Source organism: Strongylocentrotus purpuratus, unplaced genomic scaffold (assembly GCF_000002235.5).
Source record: "Strongylocentrotus purpuratus isolate Spur 01 unplaced genomic scaffold, Spur_5.0 spur5_scaffold_20, whole genome shotgun sequence".
NCBI classification, from domain to species: Eukaryota; Metazoa; Echinodermata; class Echinoidea; order Camarodonta; family Strongylocentrotidae; genus Strongylocentrotus; species Strongylocentrotus purpuratus.
In genome coordinates, this window is record NW_022145606.1 from 11,341,117 (window position 1) to 11,367,523 (window position 26,407).

The 26,407-nt window shown below is 35.6% G+C and overlaps 1 protein-coding gene across 1 annotated transcript; it reads left to right on the top strand.

The window, feature by feature from the left end:
- The first annotated feature begins 6,194 nt into the window (after positions 1–6,194).
- LOC754455 lies at positions 6,195–25,242 on the top strand. Its single transcript, XM_030993653.1, has 10 exons — positions 6,195–6,304; positions 11,709–11,772; positions 13,618–13,838; positions 14,263–14,332; positions 15,826–17,810; positions 18,665–18,829; positions 19,555–19,735; positions 20,513–20,663; positions 21,669–21,776; positions 22,885–25,242. The coding sequence occupies exons 2-10, from the start codon at positions 11,759–11,761 to the stop codon at positions 23,329–23,331; spliced, it is 3,342 nt and encodes a 1,113-aa protein (XP_030849513.1). The 5' UTR covers positions 6,195–6,304; positions 11,709–11,758; the 3' UTR covers positions 23,332–25,242.
- The last annotated feature ends 1,165 nt before the right edge of the window (positions 25,243–26,407 follow it).

Sequence of the window (26,407 nt, forward strand, 5' to 3'; positions counted from 1 at the left end):
GAATTCGCACCTTGACAAGCTGGACAGAGAAGTAAGGGATACAATTGTGAAAAAGTCTGCGACCCTCCGGGAAAACGAGCAAATACTCTTGGAAAAGATAGGTGAACTTCGGAAGGAGTCTGTCGAGCAAATGGATAACTGGATATCCCATCGTAAGCAACTAATAACTAGCACGGACTGCGTAATCGCAGAACTGACAGGCAACACTAGTCAGCAGAAAGATACGTTTCAATCACATCACTTGAAATGCAGTGAGCTGAATACAATGTTAAAAGCGGCCATTGATGATGATTCCGCAAGTCGTGCCAAAGAGAGGGTAGTGAGCGCGCAGTTTCGTGTTGCTGAAGAGAAGCTGCTTAATCTTGGATATCTCGATGTAGCTCCGAAGGCGGAAGAAAGCAACACTCCGATTGCGCCAATGCCCGATGACAGGAAAAGAAAATCAGAAGAGATGCAACAAAGCAACAATGCGCCTGACATCCCAGCAGTAGTGAAACATAGAAGATCGTTAAGAAAGTAGAGTTAAACTATGACGTAAACGGGATGGCGGCGTGCTCTGAAGATACCGTTGTGGTAGGGTACGGTGTTAGCAGATAGGGTAGTGACTACATATCCGTGTCAGGTTCGGTCAGGCCACATCTACAGAATACGATAGGGCATGTCTATAGCGTTGCATTTCTTACAGACGGTAGTCAAGTGGTATCACAAAGTAAGAAGGCGTTCAGGGTCTACAACCCTCAAGGTACATGCCACACAGGTGGGCAGAAGTGCAAATCGGGTGAAGAATCTCTCGACGTGTGTACTGACAAGCATGATCAAATCTATGCCGTTAATGGCAACCGAGAAATATATATCTTCCGTGATGGAAAGCTTCTGAAAGTAGTTCCTACTGGCAGATCACAACCCAAACAGATATGTGTAACCAGAGAAGGTCATGCCGTGATCATTAGTACGTGTGACACCTACCCCAGCACAGTAACTGTGTATGACGGGGAGGGTCAAATGGTTAAATCCATTATAGCATTGCGTGAGCGATATAGTGATGATGGTGGTGACAACGACTTTGATGATGACTATGATGATGATGATGATGATGATGACTTTAACGACGACAATGATGATGAAGATGACAATGATGATGATGATGATGATGAGTTTAACGACGACAATGATGATGATGATGACATTGATGATGATGATGATGACGACGATGATGATGACGCTGATGATGATGATGATGATGACAATGACGATGATGATTATGAAACTGTTGATGATGATGATGATGAGGAGGAGGAGGAGGAGGAGGAGGATAAAGTCTTATATGCTGCAGTAGACAGCAAAGACAGAGTCTTAGTGGCAAAGGTCAGTGTTGATTCAAATACATTTCAACTTTCTAGATACACTTTTCAGGGAGGGCAACTTATTGCGGAAATGGTCTTCAAACGATCCTTCTTACTCCGTGAACGTATGACTGATATTGAGTGTCATATGGTTAGTTTAACACCCATCCTAATCGCCTTTAGTAGTAGTAATGTTCTGTATTTTATGAAGCTTGCCGACTAGCTGAGCCGCTGCTTCTTCTTCTTCTCGTTCTTCTTCGTCTTTTGCATCTTCTTCTTCTTCCTATTCATCTCTATTTTTCTTCTTTCTCTCCTTGTTCTTCTCAATCTTCCTCCTCTTCTTTCTCTCCTCCTCCTTCTTTTCCTTCTCTTTCTTCGTCTTGTATAAGGCCAGTGAAGGCCTACCGCGATGAAGAAGTATGACTTTTGTTTTCTGTCTCTTTGTTGTTGTTTTTTGGGGGGAGTGGTCAATATGATGAAGCGACTGAAATTCGGAACATTTAGATTTAGACATGATGAATAAGATGTTATCTAAGTACCAATTATGCAATACCGATCTTTAAACAGCCTTGCTCCTAGAGACTATGCAATTGAATTGAAACGTTCATTGACACATCGGTCTTTTAAATCCATCTTCATGGTATTTTGCAGTTCTAATCATGTTAATGCATTGTTGTTACTATGTGTACTAAAATATATTAGATATTCTAAACGATCCCCCCAGTAATCGAAGGCACTCGCAAACTTCAAGCGCGTATATACAAACTCATTTTCACCTCATGGCATTAGAATAGGTTTCAGGCCTATTGTTATGTTACTTTTATTTGTACATATTAACCTGTTAGATTGTATATACATGTATTGCTCTTCCGCTTTCTATTGCCTTCCACTTTTTTTTGTTATATTCTAGAAGGAGTATTCAATGTGTTATCATCAATTTCATTATAAACTGCTCAATTTATAGAAACTTATATCCTATTTAATTTTGACGATTTATGCAGTCATGAAATATTGTACTCATGAACATACTTGAATTTACTTTATAATTAATGATAATGTTATTGTTGCACATTGTTATTCAGTATCAGAATTGACAGTTTCTTTGACTCTATTTACATTATTTCTACCATTGTTATCTTTCTCGTTGTATCTTTACTTCTATTCAAAATTCAACCTCAAGTTTTGGTTGCAATAAGGGAAAGATTATAAAAGTAATTTACAATTTTACTGTTCTGTGTTTTCGACTCTGCATTTAACGTGTTTCTTTGAGTCGGGACCATGATGTAAAGAAGATTCTCCTGATCTTGTTAACATCATAATGAAAATGTATTCCTATCGAGATTTTCACCTTCATGAAAAAGGGTAGCCGCATCAAAATCGTGAAAAACATTTTCTTTTATCAATAAACTTATTTGTTTTGCGAACTTAAAGAGATTCCTTATCAACTACTTCTTCCCGGTAAACGCTATATACTCATTTATATGTGTATTATGATTATCTAATTCAATGTTTGTTTTGTCTTCTTGGTGATAAGATTTGTTTGCATCGCTCCTTAAAAAATATCCGATATCTTCATAGCTGTCAGTTCACTATGTATTATAATGTATCACTTTTTTGGTAGAGTTGTAATCATTACAGTACAGTTTACAAAAACGTGGATTTAGAGAAAGATGAGAAAAAGTATGTCATTTTTATTAGCGTAGTCATTTTCGCTCATAAAGTGTATAGTATAAACATTTATTTTTTTCGGTCGAGTTGTAATTCATTCATTACGGTTCGTAAATTTAGAGAAAGATGAAGAAAACAAACATTTCATTATGGGTAAGAGTAGATAATTTTACTTTTAAAGTGTGGTATTCAGTAGAATCCCCAGAACCTCTATATTTAATTGAAATCCATTATGTATGAATATCACGAACGCAACTACTGTGGAATAATCAACAAATGGTAATTTCAATGGCATTGTACGTCACCTTTTGATATTTGCGAATGTTGCAATGAATGCCAACGACACAATACGTAACCTGAACATTACGATCGCATTGAGTAAATATGACAGGAAAGATGATATGAAATAAAGAGTGAAGTGATAAGTTTAAGTCATGCAGCAAGTAGGAATTTTTTGTATTATTACATGTGGTATCATGAACAGTTTGTTTATACCCATCTGAAAACTGAAAACATAATGGATTAAACAACTTCATTTGGGTACATGGTCATTTATCTGAATACTGAAAAAGAGCATTTTCGACTTTCATATTGTATCTCTACACCAGACAATTTTGGATTGTCATGACTTTGTCAATTATTTCACAGTGTATTTCATGTAAAATATAATTTGTTGTATTTTGATTTCATCTCAGAGTTGCATTGGGGCTCAGTAACAAACTAAGTGTCCTGTATTATCATTTTGCCTCGGTATAATTTATTGTGCTTATGAAAATGTGAATGTTTCCTTCTTTTGTTTCTCTTTTAGTGAGGGTGGGGACGGTCGTCGCTTATTACCTAAGATTTACCGCATCAAAACTCCTATTAGAAATCGTTATAATTATGGATAATTCAGCAGTCTCTGAACCGATTTTAATCAAACAAAGAGGATTTTGTATGTTCTTTCAAAGTTGCCACTCAGTGTTTCATTTATCTCACACAAAACTTATTTTGTGTAGCGCCCTCTGCAACAAAACTCAAATATCCCTGTTTGTAGTGGCAAACCCATATATCAGATCAATTTAAAAGTAACACCTTCTCATAACCTGGTATATCAAAATTGAAGATTAGAATACCATTAAAACATCACGGCATATGACGCTACAGTGTAAAAAGATAATTGTGTTTTTGGAAAATAGGAACAATTAGTACTTGAATAGGATATAGGCAAGTTAGATAATTACTTGGGTTAAATTCGAACCCTAGATCCTAGGTTCGATAGGCATATCCACCCATTTGTACTATGCATCATGGAATGAGGTCTATATGATCTTGTTATGACTGCATTATGATCTCATATCTTATTTGCCTGATGAGTGACGGTTCGCAAATATGTGTTTGTTTTTTATGACAAACAAATAAAACATTATCAGTATATTTTATTTCAATTTCCTTTTGATCTCGGTGGGCGTTTTATCAAATTTCTTTTTCTTTTTAAGGTTCTGTTTGCTCTAGACCACCCTGGGTATGTCATCCCTACGGTGACAAAAAATTGACATTCATAGACATGTTAATAGTGAACGAGAATAGTAATCATAAGAAATCCCTCAGATATGTTTGGATCTGAGAGAAAATGAGGGAAGAGAGACGAAGTATATATCCCATTACAGGTCATTCTTCATATTTTTTTGGGGAGAGGAGGCAATCTATAGAAAAGTTCCTTTGTATTTTTCGTCAATTTGTCAAAAAAGTACTCTGAAGGTCTAGATTGATGCATTTTGATTACCAATTGTTCACTCCTCCAATAAAATTCATTTGGTGGGTGTTGCAGGTCTTATTGGTTAGCTTTCAAATTAATAGGGGTTAAATGTAGTTGATCTATGTTTGACCAATTCTCCTTATCTTTTTTTTACCACAATCCATACATTCTTCAGCTCACTAAATAAGTCCTTTGTTGCGCACAGTTGCCATTTATCTACAAATTAAAAGAAACTGCTGTAGCGTCTTGCTTTTTTGCAGCGGTTTACCGCACAGGCTTTAAAGGTGGCGCAATTTGCTTTCTACAAAGTTAACTGTATTGAGCTTGTAAGGTTGTAATGTGTAATGTCATAGCCAAAGGAAGCTTACTACTCATCCTTGTACATCATTACCATTCCATTTTAAGGGGCCAAACTTAGACGTCTTTTAAAAAATGATCATAACTTTGTAATTTTTGCTCAAATCCTTATGAACTTCACATGGTAATGAAAAGGTACTACTGCACATTTTCTGAAGAAACTTCAATGAGGGCGGTTTCGTCAGGTTATCTCTAAACATTCGAAACATCGGGCGGGAAGAGGGAGGGCTGAATCGTCTTGCCTGATTTTCCATGCTGGTTTACATTCGGGCGAGCCCCCCTCTCCTCCAAAATAACAGAAGACAAAATAATAATAATAATAATGATGCAATAAAATTACAAATATAAAATGTATGGAAATTAAACAAATAAACAAAATACATAAATAGAATAGTTAATAAGTAAAAAAGAAAAGAAAGTAATACATGTATACAATCTAAATCAAAGTAAATAGATTAGAAAATGAATAAAGAATTATGAGAAAATAAATAAATGAACAAACCACTTTCCTTTTGATAAAGACGCTCATTTGTAATGTCACATGTGCAGAGGCAATAGATAAGATATTAAAAATCATCATTTCGGGCGCTCTGCCAAATAAAAAATAACCTCCTGGGACAATGTTGGGGGCTGCACCCCCCCCCCCCCCCCTTCTCCCTTTAAAAAAAAAATTCCAACACAATATATATTTATTCACAGAAATGTTCAGTTTAGTCATTCAAAAATGGCTAAGAGTAAGAATGTAACTTAGAGCAATGTAAGGTTCCGAATTTTCTGGGGCTCTGGACCCACGCCGTATAGGGTTTGCGCCTCGCGCACGGAATTTTGTACATTTCACGCCCCCCCCCCCCCCCCCCCCCCCCCCCCCCCTCTTGGGGAAATCTTGGATCCGCCCCTGTAAAGCACCAGTACTGGCGATTTACACGAAAACTATGCCCTACACGTACGGGTATACTATAAGATATCGTGGGGGATTCCCCAATGTAAACCCCCGCCGGCTACACGTTACACGAACAGAGAAACAAATTGTCTACGTTGGCATATACAGCACACGCACCGTGTGTTGGTTTCTCATAAGTACATGTATACTCTCATTCGCCCATCAGAACAAATTCACTATCAGTGGGATATACAATGTCACACATCCTTCTTTTCTACCTCTGCATACATTTTGGAGAATAGGACCAGTCATTACAAAGTAAGTTGAGAAATAACATGATTTGCTGTGTGTTTGATCATTTATGTGACGGATGTATTTTCCCGTGAATATGTTTTGGCATAAATGGTGAATTCTTTGTTATTTAAAATGGCGCCCGAATCGCGTGGTATCGTGGTATCGTGTATATCGCGCTCTGCGGAAGCATTCTGACTTTGATTAAATTGATGATTGTTAATTGTGCAGAGAGAAGAGGGAGCCCCTAAATGTAAATGAAGTAAAAGATAAATTTCTCGAAAAAAGGAAAGAGGAAAAAACATGCAATGGAAAGGGATAATCTTTCAATTCAATTAAAAAAATTGGGGGCCTTGGAAGGTGTTGTGTGATAATAATCATTTTGAAAGAAGCAACTTCCCAGCCCTCTACCCAGCAGTCCTTCTTTGCATTGTGTTTGTGTTTGTTGGTTGGTGTTTTTTCGGTGTTTTGTTTTTTTTGTTATTTGTTATGATCTTTATCTCTCTCTTTGGGGATTTTTTCTCTTTTCAGAGGACGGTAGCAATGTATTTTTTAAAATCATTATCATAATTTTGTATTTGACAGACTATTATATTTCATGTACAAGCATCTATTTATTTTATTTATAGAGTAAGCAATCTCTTGACTCCAGCGACGGAGTTTGTGGGTGGGGGTGGGACCGACTTCAATAGTAGGTGGACGGACCCCAATATAATACCTTCATTGAATAGGGGAGGGGTGACAGGAGGGTACATCGTCTTCATTTAAATCGCCATCTTCTTTTCCTGCCATTCAGTGACAGGGATGGGAGGGAGAGGGAAGAGCCATCGTGTTTATTTTGGCGTAACTGAGTGTAGTAGGAATCAAGAATGTTTTTACAAAAACAAAAGGGCGGTTAAATATTTATTTAAAGCAATATGTCATGATCACCATTAATCTGTTCAAATTGTTCTCATCTGACGGAATTTAAGTTAAGATTTTACAAATGCACGCTTGTTGTTGATCTCAGTTATTTTGGTGATAAAAACAAATTTCGTAAAGCTGCGACATACATATGTATATTGAACTGTATTATCAAAACTTGAACTTTGATTTTTATTATCCTTTGTTAACTACGGAAAATTGAGAATGACCCTCCACATTTGGATTTCAGGCAAATGGCACATGGACTACCGCCACTAGTGCAGGTAACTTCCCTTAGTATTGAAAGATATTTCTTGATATCAAAATAACATATATAGTAGAGGTGACTGTTGTGTTATGTAAATGGATTTTTCTCTTCCCATTGTGGAAAAATACTGTCCTGAATAAATATTATCGAGAGCAGCAAATGCAAATGGGAGGGGAGGTACTAAGCACATTTCAGCCATTTATGTATATTAAATGTCATATTTCTGTAACTGTACAATTCATCTTTTTCAAGACTAACATAGATCATTGTATTCATTCTAAATTCAGAATTGACCAAAGGAGAGGCTACTTCATTTTTTGGGGGATGTAGAATGTCTTAAAGATGCCCTACTGAAATAGTTACTAGATCATACACGTTATCATTCCAAAAAAAGAGGAATGAGGATAACAAAAGCTTTGAAGAGTGGGAGATTTTCTTTCTTTCTTTCAGTCTGTGTGTCTGTGTGTCTTTCTCCTTCTCTATTTTATGTTTCACCTTTATATAATCAAATGGGGGGTGAAGCCCCTCCCTCCCCCCCCCCCCCCTCCACCTCCTCTCTACATACGAAAGTAATTTGTAAATATGTATTTACAGTACTTCGATTAAATATGAATTCAAATGCATTTCAAATTTATTAAAATGAAGCCTACCATTTTGGAATATTTTCAATACATTTTAGTAAGTCTAATATACCATACGAGGAAATGAATTAAATCAGCAAACCCACCTACTACATGTAAAGCTATCCTCCCATACATTAACATTTCATTGTCACGGTTCATTCTGGATGCGAATGTTTTAGCATAGTCTAACCTATTCATGTAGTACAAATGACCCCGGGGAATACCAGATATATTCTTGTTTCAAGGACTTTTTTATTCTAAGAAATCGTTTGCTCACTTCCTTCCGTTGTTTGTATTCTTAGGGGTAGCGCGGTATGTTGTCTTCGATTATTGCATTACATATGTTTATAACGAAAATATGTTGTGGTACGGCAGACAATAAATATTAACCCTTTTAATACGAACAATTGAAATAACAATGGCTCTAGAATGAAATTGTGTGTTTTTAATTTAAAGACCTTGCTATTTGTTTTTCTTCTACTTCCGTTATATGAATATCTTCTCTCAGTATAATCATAGGTCAAAATTGCTGGCCAGAATGAAAAATTAGAAATATTATTCACCATAAGTTCCGGCATAATTTTGGGAGGTTTCAATGTTACCGGTGATGAAACCGGTTGTGGAATATATATTGAATAGTCATTGATTGGAGACTAAGTTTGGGAATCCCAAAGTTGTGGCCTATTTTCTGTTGACGTATACCAAGCAACGCAGTTAACGTATGGCTTTGTGCAAACAGACAGACTTATATGCGAAAACGATGTAAAGAAAAAAAATCGATCTTAAACGTATAACAAAAACCTCTTTGCTTCAAGTAAAGATGACTATTGCGATATGTAAAAATTGTCCTGAAATCATCATTATCGAAGTCTGCACATGTAAATTAGAGGGGACATACTTAGCGCATTGTAGCCATTTATGTCTATTTATAAAGACAAATTTATCTTACAATACAATTCATCTTCATCTAGACTAATTTAATACAGAGATCATTTTATCCATTCTAAATGTTAGAATAAACCAAGGGAGAGGTTAGGTTAATTTTCCAATGATAAAGATTGCCCTTTAACAATTAACCATTCAAAAGAAAAGTAAAAGAGGTATACAAAAGCGTAAAAAGGAGGCGATTTTATTTCTTTCTTTCTTTCAATCTGTCTGCATGTCTGTCCCTTTCTTTATTGTATTTTATTTCCTAAATTTCCGTTTTTAGGGGGAGGGGCTGGAATCCCTTTTAATACCATGCATGCTCGGAATCCGATGGTCGATTCACCGTTCATGTTTTAGTTTAAAGTACATAAATAACCACGGCGAATACCAGAGTTAATCTAGTATCAAGCAATTCATATCCTTATTCTTGTTGGTTGTATAGAAGAATATATATTGATAAAGGCCTATATATATATATATATATATATATATATATATATATGTATATATTTATATTCGAATTTAAATTGAAAATTCAATTTGAATCTATACAAATGGAATCTAAAAAATGTTGATATATCTCCAGTACATAACATTTACATTTTCTTATATACGATTTGAGGAAATGAATTAAATCACCAAACATACCTAGTCAACCCTATACATGTAGTACAGAAATAACCGCGGGGAGCGTTATTTTTTTATGCGGCACAGATTGGGGCTTTTTTTAAAAAGGGGTCTTGATTTACAGACTAATACTGGTCGTGTGCGAACTAGACAACTATGAGGTCTGTTTTTAATAGTGTTACATGTAATCCACTGCCGCGTGGAAAATCATTACATCAACAATCAAAATCAAATTGGAAATCTGAAGAGGAGGCAGCACGTCAATAAGGAGAACATCACAATAATTAGTCAATAAAACTTAACTAACTTAAACGAAGAGGAATGTTATCTAAACACATAGTTCGCGATGGATATACAAACTTCTTTGCAGCGCTATTAAATGCGCTAGCTAACATGACTAGTCCCACGTACGTGCAGACACTATTCAGAAGGGAAAGAACGTACTTCCCATAGGTTTAACACGCGCCATGCCCCAATATGTGCCGCATAAAAAAATAACGCCCGCGGGGAATACCAGAACTACTCTTGTATCAAGGAACTTTTATTTTAAGAAATCATTTTCTTGATTATTATTTTTTTGTTTGGGGGGGGGGGAGGGAAACGTTATGGTGTATACGATTATTCTGTTACATATGGTTATTATACATGCATATATATTCCCTCACTATAAAATTGCTGGAAATGGTGGAACGTTTATTGAATAGTCATTGATCGGAGACTAACTTTTGGATTCCCATAGTGATGACCTGTTTTTTATTGACGAATTACCGACAATGCAGTGCACCGTGTGGCTTTGTGCAAACAGAAAGATATGTTTAAACTTTCCATCTAACTGTATTATTTAAACTGAATAACCGAAGCTTTAAATTTGTAAGAATTAAAATGAAATTGACTTTTCCAAAATCACTCTCTTTTAGCGTTTGAATAAGAGGCTGCTTTTACTTTTTTTCAAATTAGTCGTTCACCTAAACGCAACCTTCTAAAGGTATAAACTAAACGCTGTTGTGTTTTTCATGCACCTAGCATGAACAGGGTGTATCATTCGACCGTCTGTTCTTTTTTCTTCTGTATTCCTCTTTAAGTAATATAATGAAGGCCTTATTTATTATTTCGTTATCATATTGTGTTTATGTCCCATTTGCAGGCCGAAAAAATGAAAGGTTAAATTCCAAAGGCGTTTGAAAAACAATACTAATTTAGAATTTTCCTCAAAACGAAAGGATTTGTGTATAGCTTTTAGTAAGGAAAAAACGACCATTAGTTGTCGAATCGACTTAAGTTATTGCAATCAACTAAGTATTAAATAATCTGATTTCAGACCCTTTTACCGAATGGTTGTACGATTTGTGCTGCACAAAGATTCAATCAGTTTAATTTTGGTCACTACATGTAATGGGTTATTGATGTAGAGAAATACTCACGAACCTGTTACAGCTCATTTTATACATGTTATTACCAAAGCAAAAAGATGAAGGTAAACGGGTTTCCTTACATAATTTGAATTCCAGGACACTGCTAATGTTCAAATTTCACAGATAGGACATACATGACGTATCCATAATTCCTGCAAAGTTCTACAGAATTGGATTTTGGCTGCAAATTGGACATAGTGTTTTTAAAACCCCCCATCAGGATCGGTTATTGCGTCTGATAAGGAGAACTAATTGGTCGCAACGGACCTCAAAAATCTTACAATGTTTCCTCGCTCGCCTTGCTCACTCGCAAATGAATATTCTAACCATGACACACAACAGCAATGTTTGTGTTAATTGAGTATCTTAATTGGACCACATAAAGAGAAAATCTTGAATATCATCTCTGATAGTGTATTTAATATAATGGTGGGGTTTATACAATATCTAAAGATTGTAACCTTTCCTTTTTTCCGCAGAAAATGCCTACTTTTCTTGCTGCACCCCACTTTAAAATACACTCGACGGCCCGCTCGTTATCACCATCATCATAATTATTACCTGCACAATTATATTTGTCGAAACTAGTTGAATGAACGAAATAGAAAAGATTGGAAACATGTCACAAGCTCTTAAATAAAAGACTGAAATTATTTTCAATTCATTCACAGGTGCTGTGGATCATCTCTCGCAGTGATGTAAACAAGACTCAACATCAGCGATGTCGAAATGGCTGTAAGTATTTTATTATAGATCTCAAGGTTTTGCGTTAGACTCGGGGAAAATATAATATGGCATATAAAAATGAACAATCATGGCAGGAAAGAATGGTAACTACGGCTCGAGCCCAAAAGACCGATCGATCTGTTTGGGACGTACTTCTGCCAATTTGTTTAGGGTTCTCTGCACCAACGGCCCACAAGACTGCAAATGTTCAATTTTACTTTTTGTACTACTTTGGTTTGTCACTCATTAGAGGGACATTTTTCTTCACTGTATTATGTTGTTTTATTTTCTCTCTTTTCTATTGCGATAACGCCTTTTTTTTTCTTTTCCTGTCTAATCCGATCGTGTTCCATGTTTCTTTTTCCCTTTTCTCTCGTTTTTATTGTGCGCTGCTTTTCGAAACTCTCGTGACATTCAATCCTCTTCAAATTTACCAGGCTTTTTACTGTGCATGTTTTGATGTCTAGCATAATTGTGTGATATCTCGAAAATCTATATGAAACCTGCTACGTGCAATTTTTTTTTCTTTCAAATTCAGAAATCTTTGTGACACGTGTTCGACCCTTTCACCAAACGTCTAATCTATTTATTTAATTTTATTCGATTTATTTACCAACATAACCACATTTCATACGATGACAATAACATAAACAAGAAGGTGATCTTTTGGTTGGTGAAAGGGCTAGATAGATAGCACATGTGCAAACTATTTTTGTACAAGTTAAGTTCGGAAAAAAACTAAACTAAACAAACAAAATTTACAGCTTCGATAAATGCCTCAATCAAAATCCAACAAGGTCCCCTTTCACTATGACAAATGCCCATTTTCATTTGTTATAAGTGCATTTTGCCATTCAAAGAAGTGCCCATTTTCAGCTCTGACAAGTGCCCCTTTTGTTCAGCGATAAAAAGGGGCACTACTTTTAAGGGCAAAATGTACTTATTACCTCACAAATCTTTAAAACGTATTCACCCGACTGCAAATTATGATGCTTAACTAATATCATGGACCAGATATAAAGAAAAATAAATATTAGTACTTTCCCTTCACAATCGTAAAGTAAATGTATTTACCAATGTTCACAAATGATACATTTTCGCTTTGAGGTTACTTTTTATAGGTACCCTTTTTCCCCATAAATGTCCCTTTTTTGTGGTTTCCCCCCCCCCCCCCCCCCCCCACAACAAAAAAATAGGAGATGCTCCACCACCCCTGAATGTAGGGGTATGTGTAATGTCTGAAGATTGTAATTTTCGCTTTAAGGTTACCCTTTGTATTGCCATTTTTCATAAAGTCCCCTTTTTGTTGTTGATGCACCCCCTCTTTGAGAGATGTTCCCCCATTCCTGCCCCACTATTTTTCTTAGAGTGTTACTCTACAATATAAAAATGAATATCTACCAATTAAAGATAAACTTGAGTTCTGGTAAAAAAAATAAAAAAATGAATTCTCACAGAATCAAACGAAACTTACACTGAATGTTCAAGATTACAAATAAATGTCATTTGCCAAACAATTTTGGTAGAAAATGTATACTGGCTGAGTAATGAGCATAGAAAGATAAGGAAATCAAGGTTAGTAGCCCCGACACCATTTGTTTAGTCCCATATGCATCTTTCTGTGTACAGTGCTTGTTACTTTACCAAGACTGGGTCAAATTTATTATGATTTCGATGACTCCGGAACGTTGCAGTACACACCAATACTCATATGCTAGATGATCAACTTTTTCTGATCCATTCCACACCTTTCTTTCACAAACCAATCGTATGACTAGAACTCAAATTTATCTTTAACGACATGTGATAAAAAATGTTAATTATCAATTTTGTTCTTTATGGCTTTTTTTTCAGTGGCTCTAGTTCACAAGATGAGACGAACAAAACAGAGCTATCTAACAGAAATGCTCTGAGCTCCAAGTTATCCGACTTTGGAGTACCAAACTCCTCTATAAATAGGTTCCTGGAAACATGTGACGCTTCACACCTCTTTAGTTATTTTCAAGAGCCAGAGAGTAAACGTCTGTTAATGGAATTGCTTTCTTTGGCATCAACTCCTCCATCAACGGAGCTAGGTAAGATATCGCTTAATTCAGAAATAAGTTAGAAATAATAACAACGACAATAACAACAAATTTAATAAATAATAATGATAATGATTATAATAATAATAAAAATATTAATCATAATAATAATGATAATGAAACGACTACTACTACTGCAAGCACCTCTACCACTATTACTACTACTACTACTACTACTACTACTAATTTATATAATAATCACTACCCAGGGAATCCTCATCCACATCAACGTTACTCTTTTCGAGGGCCCTGTAATTATTACTACCCAAATGTATTTGTTATAATATGTATCTTTCTCGCGCTAATTTCAAACATACAGGGGAACATGAATTAAATTAATTATATACTGAGCATTGATCTTGATTTTGTTATTTTTGTTCTCGTATTCTCCAAAACAAAAATAAAAAAACTTCAGGTGATCAGGAACAAGTAGCTATACCAAGCCGTGCGCAGTCTGTTCATGAGACCAATCGAAAATCAAACAAGTAAGTTTTTTTGTTGTGGTTACTTTACTTTTCTTTATGAATGCTTCCCAGCTGTGCGGAATAGCATTGCAATTCAGTCGGGAGGAAAGATTTGATTCTTGCATTTTTCCCAATACAATAACTGAATAGCAAAGTACATGTAAACGTAAGGTATAATGCAAATAATCAAGCACTAATAAATTGATTTTAAAATGAGATTGACATATAGATCTATATAATAACAAATTTCATATTCATTTAATATATCATTACGAACGACGATTAACTAGAACAGAACCTCAAAAGAGGTGGAAATCTTAAGGTGACAGTTAAATGAAAAATGTGTTCGTACGATCTTTGTGTTTTGTGTATGGGTTTGTGAGTGTATTGTGGGTGTTTATGTGGGTGTGTGTAGCAAATGGTGGAAGTGCCCGTAGCTCTGTGTTGTATAGTGAAGAAGAAACTTTTTTTTTTGCTAAAGGAAACAAAGAATACGAAGAGCGATAATGAATTGCAGTATGACCAAAATTAGAGATATCAATAATTACATCTGGCATATTGAAATCAATATGTAGATATTTCCATAGGAGTTTTTTTAAAGAGATGCTTTAAAAGAAAAATGGTGATAAACATTGCCTCAATGAATTTGGTAAAAAAGTTCCAAACATCTCGCCAATAATGTCTCACTGACTTTTGGGCTACAATTGTTTTTAAAGATTTTCTAAGTGATAATCTTTTGAACGACGAGTGGCATATGTGTGGATGTTTGAGTTTGTATATTACAATTACCCTATACAATATTACAATATTACCATGGTTGATGCGACCAACCCCTCAATCTATCAAACAGATTATATCAACTGGTCCTCAGCCCGCAAATCGATCACCCTAAAGCCAAAATACTGAGCACCCAGTCGAAAAATTGCCCCAAATTCATCATGGCCATAGTCAGGCCCCACGTATTCCTCATGATACAACGCAGTCTTCTCTCTCCCCCCCCCCCTCCATCATCTCACTTTCTCCCCCCCCCTCTCTCTCTCTCTCTCTCTGACTCTAATTAAAGCTTGAGTAGGATACTAATGTAGTATAATTGTGAACGCTATTATTGCTATAGATATGAATGGAATGGTCAATTCTACAATAAATAGTCTAATCTGCAATAAATGGTCCAATCTGTGACAGATTGTTGAACAGGAGCAGTTGGAGTGTTATTTTAATGTGTCCATGCTCTCCATTTGGTTGATAAGATGTGCCTGCCCATTAAAGGTAATTTTTGAAGCGGGGTTAGCTTTATTTTTTTTTTAAATTACTCTGCAACGATTTCAAAGACTTCTACGAAGTCAACTCAAGGGCAATTTCAGTACTCTATTGTATATACCACAGATATCACGATCTGATTACGCAAAATGTCAAGGTGTGATACTAATACAAGACCTTTGGCATTATAGGTTCCGATTTCGAAATTAGTGGCGATTGTATTCCCTACTCTTGTCTCTCTCTTCTTATTGTAATAGCCTAATCATGGAATGCAGTGAACAGCTAAGGCTCCATTACATGGATTGCAGCAACATCTTGAAAGTAGCTCTCCGTCCTTCAACAAAAGACAAGATTCATAATGTGGAAGACCTGCATGTCCCAGTGGCTCTTAAGAAGAGCGAGATATCCCCAGATCTCCCACAGATGGCGGAAATACAGGCGATCGATTTCTTCAAGGAGCCCAACTTTAAAAAGAAGAGAATTCTCATGTTTGGTCCACATGGTGTCGGGAAGACGACAGAAATCAAGATGTGGCTCTATAACTGGTGTCGCAAAATAAGTGGTCCTCTGATGGCTTTTCCTCTTGTTTTCTATATCGACGGAGCAAAGTTGGGGCAAGGGACCAATCTAGGAGAAGCAGTCACTAATCAATGTTTGCCAGGCGAATCCGCTTTCAAACCTGAGGATATTGAGAGTATGTGCCAAGACTGCAAAGATGAGATACTTGTAATTCTTGACAACTATCCTAAATGGAAACCGACGGATCGACTTAAAAGCTCCCTTGAAGCCATGGTTCTAATGCGCAAATTTCCGCATCTTACTCTTTTGGTTGCCACCACATCAGGCGGGCTTGGTCATTTTCGTGAAGTTTACGGAATCTACGACCATGTACAGGTAGAAGGAATAAGTGAAAGGTCAGTCAGCACCTACATTTCCAATGTGTTCAAGAACAGAAGGGAATTTGGATCAAAGGTTGAGGAGTACCTTCGTAACACCGAACAAGTTCACAACATGGCCGCGTCTCCAGTGCTCCTTAGCATCATGTGCCAAATTGTGAAATTCTGCGCTAACCCGACATTGCTTGGTGACCTGAAAACTGTTTCAGCACTTATGGACAGGTTTATCGATTGCATCATTATGAGACACGCAGAAGACGGTGATTCCAACATCACGATGGAAAAATCGGGAGCTGACGGTCCAGATACCGGCGCAGATGAGACTTCGGCCATGTCGGCACTATCATTAAGATCTAGAGTACAGACAAGATCTGCAAGGCCAACCACGCTGAGAAGCCAATCAGGTTGTCAGGAAACATCACTCTCCAAAAACGAAACCATAAAGCAGCTGTCGGCCGTGGCATTCAGTTGCTATCTGAAGGGAGATGATGAAGAAGAACGACACTTGAGTGAAGGCGACTTTCATGACGTGTGTGGAGAGTTGAAAACCGAAGTGATCGAGGAAGGGTGTCGTCTAGGACTCCTGGTGAAATCCTCCATCGATGAATTCATTCCTTCATCTCAAAAGGCAGTGGAAGGGAAGGTCATCGGGTTTCTCAGTCCATTATTTCAACAGAGGCTCGGTGCTAAACACTTCGCGAAACTCCTCCAGGGAAACCATGAAGAAAAGCAGATGTTTCGTAATAGCCTTACGAGGATAGGTTCTATTGAGAATGCGCTTTCACTCCGAAGTCTTTTGTCATTTGCTTGTGGAGAGTCCATGAAGACGGCCAGATCCATCATAGGACATGTAGTTGACCTAACTTTAGCCTATGCGGGAGATATGTATCCCGATCCAAGACCAGACGAAGAAGTCCTTGGGCAAGCCCATGTACAGTACCATGACATGATTAAGTTCATACTTGACCTGAACTATGAAGCAAGAAGTGATGGTCGTCTTAATGACATTCTTTGTCCATTAGTCACCCAGCTCCGTATCCTGTCGCCATCGGTTATCATGACCAGATCTCTTGCCTATCTCCTGGAACACGTTGCTACTCCGAATACACCCAAACTTGACGAGGTTGACATAGAAGTTTTTGACGTTCCACCCGAGATACAGGACAACCTCCCACATCACAAGAGTATCATCTACAAGTATGAGGAAGATGCTCCTGTTTCGATTGAGAGGGGTGCCTTCGGAGATGCATCCGCTGGTGGTGCTGCTAGTCTGTCCCCATCATCTTTGATGTCAACCACCAAGAGGAGGCTGAGCATCAAAGTCAACCAGGAGAGAACGAAAGGAAGTAAGTAATTCTTATTTAACATAACAATTTAACCTCTGTTTAATTACAACATTAACTCACTTTCTGCTATTTGATTCTTCCTAATCGACCTTGATAAGGTACATTGATAGGAACGCATGACGATCAGTATTGTCATTTCATTCAGATTGCTCTGAATTACAAATTGTACATTAGCGGAAAGTGCACAAATTTGTTCAAATGTGTGTACATTTCTGCTGCGGTAAATTGTTCCGCTCATGAATATTAAAGAACGATGTAATAACACAAAATCCTTATTGATGTCTGTCAATCGGTTACGCAGATGAAAATGTATAATCACTAAATTCGTTCGTCTACAAATTAGTAATTTCTGGTCGATACTATTATCATTCTTTTCTTTCACACTGTTTCATTCAATAAACTTTGTTGTTCTCTTAAACTATTAAAGAGTGGAAAGGGGGAGGAAATCAATTTTAAGGAGGAAGAGCTGATGCAGTTAGACCCTTAGAAAATTCTGAAACTACTATGGGGTTACATTTCATATGAACCTCATTATTACTATTTAAATTAACAGTTTGACTCTCCTCCCAATATTGAATCATGATGATGTCGTTAAGTCATTGACACTGGTATCTCTGAAGAATTTTTTGTGTGTTTTTTTGTTTTTGTTTTCCGTGAAAATTAACATTCCTGGAACTCACAATACTCTTTAAATACCAAACATTGTTTTTTAACAACGACCATAAAAATAACAACAACGAAAAGAAGGGGGAAAGGCCTGTAATTCTTAAATATACAGATAACAATAGAAAATTGACTAAGTGTACGTAAACAATCAATCAAGAAGTTCAATTTCTTATTTGTTTCTTATCCAGACAAACGTTGTACTTTGGCACCAACGTTCCCACCACCATCAATACAAGTTGTTGAAGAAGACAGAGCATTTCCTTTTCGCGGCAGCGTCACCTCGTCTCCGGCACAACCTGGCAGACACCACAGGGCACAAACATCTAATGTGTGTCGACCTGTCCCTAAAAGAGGTTAAGATCAACTTATCATAATGATTTTACATGATCAGTAGCAGAAAAGATCGAGAAATGTGTTAATAGTTTATTATAAAAAAAAAAATATATATATATATATTTTAGATGAAAATGTCTCGAGTGGGGATGAGTGGGCAGTAATATATTAAATGTTTCATTATTTTGACACAGTAATTTGTCATGGTATAAATAAACACAATAACAAAAAGTAGGTCCCACCTGAGCAACGCCTAATAATGTCTTAACTGCAAAGTTTTGAGCCAATATATTTACCCAGGAGGGACATTGCCTGTGGTTGCCTTTGGTTCTTATGTATTTTATGTATGAACGTCAGTCAGAGATATATTTGAATGAGTCTGCTTTAAAGAAAATCTAGCCACATTTCAAAATTAACAAGATTGGAATTTCTCTAGTGTACAGGGTGAGAGAAAGACATATTCATAACATCTCGGCAATATGTGTGTTCATGAGTTTTTTTAATGGGGGAAAGGGAAGCTTACTTTTATGTTGTGTTTGCATAACATGCAGTTTCCAGAATGAATCTGGGACTCCAACTGCCATTAGCATAAAATGCTTGTGACACTTTTAGGCTACATCTCAAATGTTTGTCATTGTTGAGGCTTGGACATTTTAACATGTAACCACAATTGATAATACTACCACCGCCCTCCTGTTGTCTACCAAATTGTAATAAGTGTGTCATCAACCCTTACATTCTCCAGAAATTGCAGAAATCGTCGATCTTTCACAATACTCAATAGACAAGTCAAAATGCATTTCATTTGGAGGATATGGAGAAGTTTACGAGGGCAAATGGAAAGGCAAGAGAGTGGCCGTGAAACGTGTGGAGAAGGTTGAAGAATCCGATACTTCGTCGCTTGAAAGGGAGATTAAAATAAATGCGTAAGTGAACTAGCAATAATATATACAGTTAAAAACTAAATTCTTTTTAAATGTCTTGTAAATTTGATGTGTTTGTGTATTCGTAACTCAAGATTGCAAGGTGGACTGGTTAAATTGGGGATTCTTTTGAAAACTTTTAGATAAAACCTTTTTATGTCACATTCTCAAGAAACATAAATCGGCCCAAGTCAATTTTTGTCAACACTAGGTAAGGGTATGATTAATTTAGTTCTTAAATATATATATATATCTAATTATAAAGACACATAAAATATATAAATGTACTGAGTTTTGCTCGGAGTTTTAGAGAAAAAAAAGGAAAAAAAATGATATTCCATACGAGAAAAATGTTCGCCCTTACGGCTTTGTCATTTGACATTTCTTTTTACTTTGAAAATTGTTGTGCTTCAAAATATACACATCACATCCCCATAAAATGTGCCAGGGCGGAAAGAAGGAGGACACGAATAATGATATATGTATATATATATAAACATATAAGTCAGATCTATTCTATGCGTTTCCATAATTATACTTCTTATGTTTATGGTTTATAATATGATTTATAATATAACTAAAAGAAAACCCCATCAATGAAAAGGAAAAAATAAAAAATAAAACCGTTATTAGCACTTCATTATGCATTGCAATCATGGTTAATCTTCTTCATATAGGTACAATTGATTTTTAGGGCTTGCATCCTCTTTCCTTGGATACTATTTTTTTTTTCGTCTATTTCAAACGATTTCCTTTCCAACTTGTGTAAATGTTTAACAGGTGGGTGAAACACCCCAACATCGTAGTGCTCCACGCGTTCTCAAAATTTCAACCAGGGATGACGAGTCATCTTTGCTTCGACCTCATCATGGATTTGATTGATGGTTTTACTCTGAACGACGCTGTGTTCGTAACAAAATTGGAGAACCTGGTAAGGAAACCAACAAATCTGTAATACTCACATAAAAGCTTCTCTTCTTTTTTTTCTAAAAACCTGTCTTTTTTCTTTCTTTTTTTTTTCCTTCTTTTTCTCCTCCTCCGTCTTCTTCTTTACTTTACATATTTATGATATTAATAAATTGAAAATTGCGTCATTGATGCAACGATTTTTCTCAAACTCACTACCTCAAAACCTTATGCACCTATTTAGTCTTAACAATGTGGTCCATACCCACTACACAAGAAATGCTGATAAATTCCATCATTGGAATGCTTCGTCCAATATACTAACCGATTCTCTCCGTCATGTTGGTCCAAAAATGTGGAATTCCCTACCTCCATTTTTACAATCTGTCGGATTTAATAATTATTTCAAAAGATTTTACAAGAAACATCTGCTCTCTCTTTATAACGCATAATTTATTTTAAGACCACACATATATTTCTAATACTCCTCCTTTTTATTTTTCCTTTTTTTCCCCTTTTTTTTTCTTCAAGTATATGTTATTATTACTTCTGCGCCTGGTGCTTTTAATTGTCAAGCCTTACTGGCTTTTACGGATGCACCATTTCCATTTATATTTTGAATGCTGTTATGTCAATTTATATGTAATTTTAATCATTACATGTTATGACATTCCATATTTTATCTTTGTATATATTGTCATGATGATGGAAATAAATTTCAATTTAATTCAATTCAATTCAATTCAATTCTTATTCTTCCTTCATCTACTTGTTCTTGTTCTTCCCCTTCTTCTTCCTATTCTTCTTCTCTCTTTTCTTCTCCTTCCCCTTCTCCTTCTCAATTCTTATGGATGTTCTTCTCCATCTTCCTTCTCTTCTCCTTTCCTTTCATCATCTTCTTCTACTTCTCCTTCATTCTTTTCCTCTTCTTCTCCTCCTCCTTCCTCTCCTTGAATGCAAACTACAGATAGACCGCTGTGATGAAAGTAAAACAAAATAAAAAAAACATCTTTATATATGTTCATTGCAGCAAACTGATCGCGGGAAACTGACTACTGCTATGAAGGTGTCAGATGCAATCGCCCACATTCACTCCATAGGATTAACTCATTCGGACATTAAACCTGACAATATTCTGGTATGTCCATTTCCTAAATAAATTTATATTTCGTTGAAAATTTAAACGCATATACTGTTGACCTTGTTGATGAGGTTCTTAGATTTGATGACCACAAAAATGGCCAAACCAACATATAACAACATCTCTGTGAAATCTTCTTCTTTTCTTCTTTTTTCATAAATACTTTGCTCTCGATGCCAACTGTGGATCTGTAGTTTTTAGTGAACGCTTAAACGGCATTTCTACCCTTTTGATAACTTCATTTATTTGAAAGTAGAAAAAAAAAAAGAATGGCGAAAGTTGGAAATAAATCGGACTTATAATAAGAAAGTTACGAATGTTTGATCATCAAAAATATCATTAGTTTCTGGGTTTTTTTAATCTTAAGTGCCTACTTCATTTGGGCACTTCTTAAAATATATTGTTTCAAAAATATCATTAAAGGTTCTCTTTAAAACAAAATCCATCCTAACCAGTATTTAAAAAAATAAAAAATAATATAGTCACTTTATATTTTGGAATAAATGAAAAAGTTTTCCGCCACTATATCACAGAGACATTTCCCATTCAGCAATTACAAAGAGGCCATACTTATAGTGATTTCAACTTTCATAAAATCCTTACTCTCTCATATGTCGTATTTCATTCAAACTTTCATTAGTCTACTTCACCGAATATCTGATTACCACTAGAGTAATTTACTATCAAGGTATGACTTGTGACGAACATACGAGCATACTTTTTTCAATGCTTTGCTCAGCACAATAATTACGGCTCAGATACTACCCATAAAGAAATGTGTCAACCCAAAACACCATAAACACTCTTACATATGTACGTTCAAAAGCATGCCAACGTAACAAAATAATGATCATCCTCCGTTATCAACGTACTTCACAACGGGGGAGGGGTATGGGATGTTTATTATCTTTTAAATATGCTCGTCTAATATTTTTTTAGCGATGAAGTCTTTTCATTTGATTTGTCTTAATCAAAATACAATCGTGTCTGAATGTTTGGCGTTAGAAATCGAGAAAGAAACAATTATGCAGCAAACAGAACCTGATCATATTTGTTAAACATGCTTGTCCTCTACTATTTATTTTTGTACAATTTAACACTGAAGATCAGAATATCGGACAACGAACCATTCGTCTGTGACCTAGGATTGGGCCATGCAGTCACTCTTTCGAAGAATACATCATCGGGAAAGCGGAATCCAATACTTAAGTGGGCCCCTCCCGAGTCATTCAAGAGACACGACGTGGTGACATATGAAAGAGACGTATGGTCCCTGGCGTGTGTTCTTCTGGAAATGTTCACTGGGCATCGTCTTTGGGAAGACATCGCAAGCCATGGGATGGGTGACGAGCATGATGAAGAGCTCTCAATTTACGAAATCCTACACCGGTTTACTGGTGACAATGTCACACCTGACATCATCTCCCGCGTTGACAACACAGCCGTACGTGGTGCTCTCCAAAGTTGCTTCACGAAAAATCCACAGGAGCGGCCATCCGCCAAGAAGCTCACCGAGATTTTCAAAGGAGCCTTGTCGTCGGTCAACGAGTAGCCGATCTTACCAACGAACTTGAACTTGAAATTGTCCGATGAGAACAGCGCTGTACATATAAACCACCTTCCCCAAGATCGTAAAATTAATCGGCGACATTTTGATCATTTGGTTTCTTCAATGACTTCTTTTGAGTGGGGGAATGACCCGATTGTCATTGTTGCTGATGTTGGTGGTGGTGGAGATGTCATTGTATTGTTGTTGAATATGTGGGGTCTGTGTATTCATGTGGTGATAAATTCGCTATACTATAATTTGAACTTGAGTGTATGTAATTCACGAGTCCATGAACATTAAACGTTGCCCCCTGATGAACTTCTTTTTTTAACAGATCATTGTTGTTAATACATTAATCAAATTGGTAATGACATGCGCTGTATAGAACAGAGTGCTATATACAACACACAAAAATCCGACTACTCAACATTAATCAAACGTCATAATCTAATATTTTCACTCTGTTAGTTGAAATTCTGTGTACGTTTGTATGTTCAATACCATCATATCAAATTGATTTATATCTAATTATTCCCCCTTCTATATAGACGTTTTAAGTTGCCTCATACAATCTGAGCATATACAGCGTTGATCACATTTATTTCTTTGATTGATATTATAACCTTCAAAATCATACGTCTTTATTTCTCTTTTGTTTTAGTCACCATTTCCCCCTTTTGATTTCTCTTCCTTTTTTTTGGATTTAATGACCTTATATATCATTGTTCTTGCGATACATGGAGATGTTTATTGATAGATTTATATGACTGTATCCTCTGTTACAACTATAAACATGTACATTATGTTTTCTATATGGTATGTTTAGTTATAATAGTTACCATGTTCATCAATCATTATGTTCAATTATGTTATATTTGATAAAGTGAAATAAATAAACTTAAAACTTGAAACAATAATGAGCCTTTCTATTGTGCTTCCAAAGTTTCTTATACCTGAAATGAATTCCTTTGTAAATGGTATATAGTACTTGAATTATCAATTTTATAACTTAATAATTTTTGGGACCATATACATGGACATTTTTATACCTGAAATTAAGTCCTTTGTAGTTGTCAAAAAGTACTTGAATTATCAATCTTATAACTTGATAATTCTTTCGATCATATTTATGGAAATTTTTATACCTGAAATTAAGTCCTTTGTAAATGTTTAATAGTACTTATATTATCAATCGTACAACTTCATAATTCTTGGGATCATATATATGGAAATGTTTATACCTGAAATTAAGTCCATTGTAAATGTTTTATAGTACTTGAATTATCAATCTTGTAACCTGATAGTTCTTTGGATCATCGACCTGTCAGGCCTTAGTAGGCTTTTACTGATGGTCCCTTTTGTTCTTCTTACGTTATATGAATTCAGTTAGTATACGCTGTATTTTACCTTGATATTCTTTGTATATATTGACATTGTAAGGTACGATTAAGATTTGTGAGGTAAAACTCTTTATCTAATGATCTCCTACCTTGCATCTAAATAATATCTTACTTGTAATAATGACTTGATTAGATATCCTTTGTTTTCCGACGCTATTTTAATCTGTATTTCAACATACTAGTTTCACTTAAATAACTCAACTTATTAACTCACACCAATATACATATATTCATGAATTACATAATGGTTTAAATAATTACATAGCATTGCATTAATCAGTAACGAAGTATGTTTTCTTCTTCTGAAATGCTTTTTTAGTCGTAAAGTTGTATTTTATAATACCAGTCTTCATAATAAACTAAGGTACAATTAAGATTTGTGATTAGAAAGTGCAATTAATTCGTTTTTATGCCTACACTTATATTTCTCACTTCAATTATATAATATGTATATACAGTGTATATGATATTTTACCCAACTAGACGAATTTGTAGTTAGGTACCTATTTTTTCATTAAACGTTCTTCTTTTATTGTTCCGTTTATGTTACGATTGTCTTGATTGTATATATTTTGTAGTTTTTAATCTGGAAATTTGTTAATCGGTTTGTTTTTTTCCCTTTGTCACTATGATTCGATTTTGTACTCAAATTTCTGTAAATATGTTCATTCATTATAACTTGAATATTTGTTTGTAAATTATATTTTCATTGTTTTATATTCTATTCGATTTTTATGTAATCACGGCATCGCTGAAAAACAACTTTTGCTGAATGCGGGCACAATTATTGTATTTGTTTTTAACCGTGAATAAATAAATTATACAATACCAATACCGTACTATTAATGATTTTTGCAAGTCGGCCTATGTCCACGATAACATGTTACGAATATATAAACTTTAAATCATTTTTATTTCAGTCAATTACGACGTGAGGTATTTACTGTAAAAAAAAAATTCACGGCATAGTTTATAAAGAAATAACAACTGTAAAAAAAATTCAAGTTAAGCAAATAACACAAAACATTGCCGCTATTATGATATCCATTTCCATGAATGGACATTGCTTAACCTGTTTTTAGGTTTTTCTATTTGTATTTGATTAAATGTTGCTAATATGTCTCCATTAAAGATTATATACTTAGACGTTAGTTTACCTTAGGTTTTTGTGTAAATGACGTTACTCTTAATTCCTAACAACCTTTTTCTAACAAGAATTGCTGTTTATTTCGGAGCTTGCCACGAAATATTATTTTGCACTGTTGCGTTCTCTTTGAAACATTTGAAAAAATAATACGCTTTACCAAACTGATCATAAATTTTTTCGTTTTAGTTAAGATCCGTGTGAAATTATCAGAAATATTAGAAAATACTGCTACAACATATTAATTGAATATATCGGTTCAGTCAGTAGAGCGTCCGCCGCACAATCGGAAGGTCGTGGGTTCGATCCCCGGCCGCGTCATATCAAAAGACGTTAAAAGACGGGAGTTGCTGCTACCTTGTTTGGCGTTCAACAATAAGGGATAGAGCAACGTCGATCTGGCGCTGCTCAGTGGCTGCCGGGCTCACGATCAATTGGGTAAAAAGAATTTCCATTTTCGGTTTAATAAAATTTGGAGTGGACTTTAAAAGATTATTATTATTATTATTATTATTATTATTACTTGTTAAGGTGT

Bases quoted from the DNA above. Each gene is read 5' to 3' on its own strand.
- LOC754455 (XM_030993653.1), top strand. The intron at 17,811-18,664 runs GTAAGTAATTCT...TTTCTTATCCAG, and splicing joins CCAGGAGAGAACGAAAGGAA to ACAAACGTTGTACTTTGGCA. The intron at 18,830-19,554 runs GTTAAGATCAAC...TACATTCTCCAG, and splicing joins TCGACCTGTCCCTAAAAGAG to AAATTGCAGAAATCGTCGAT.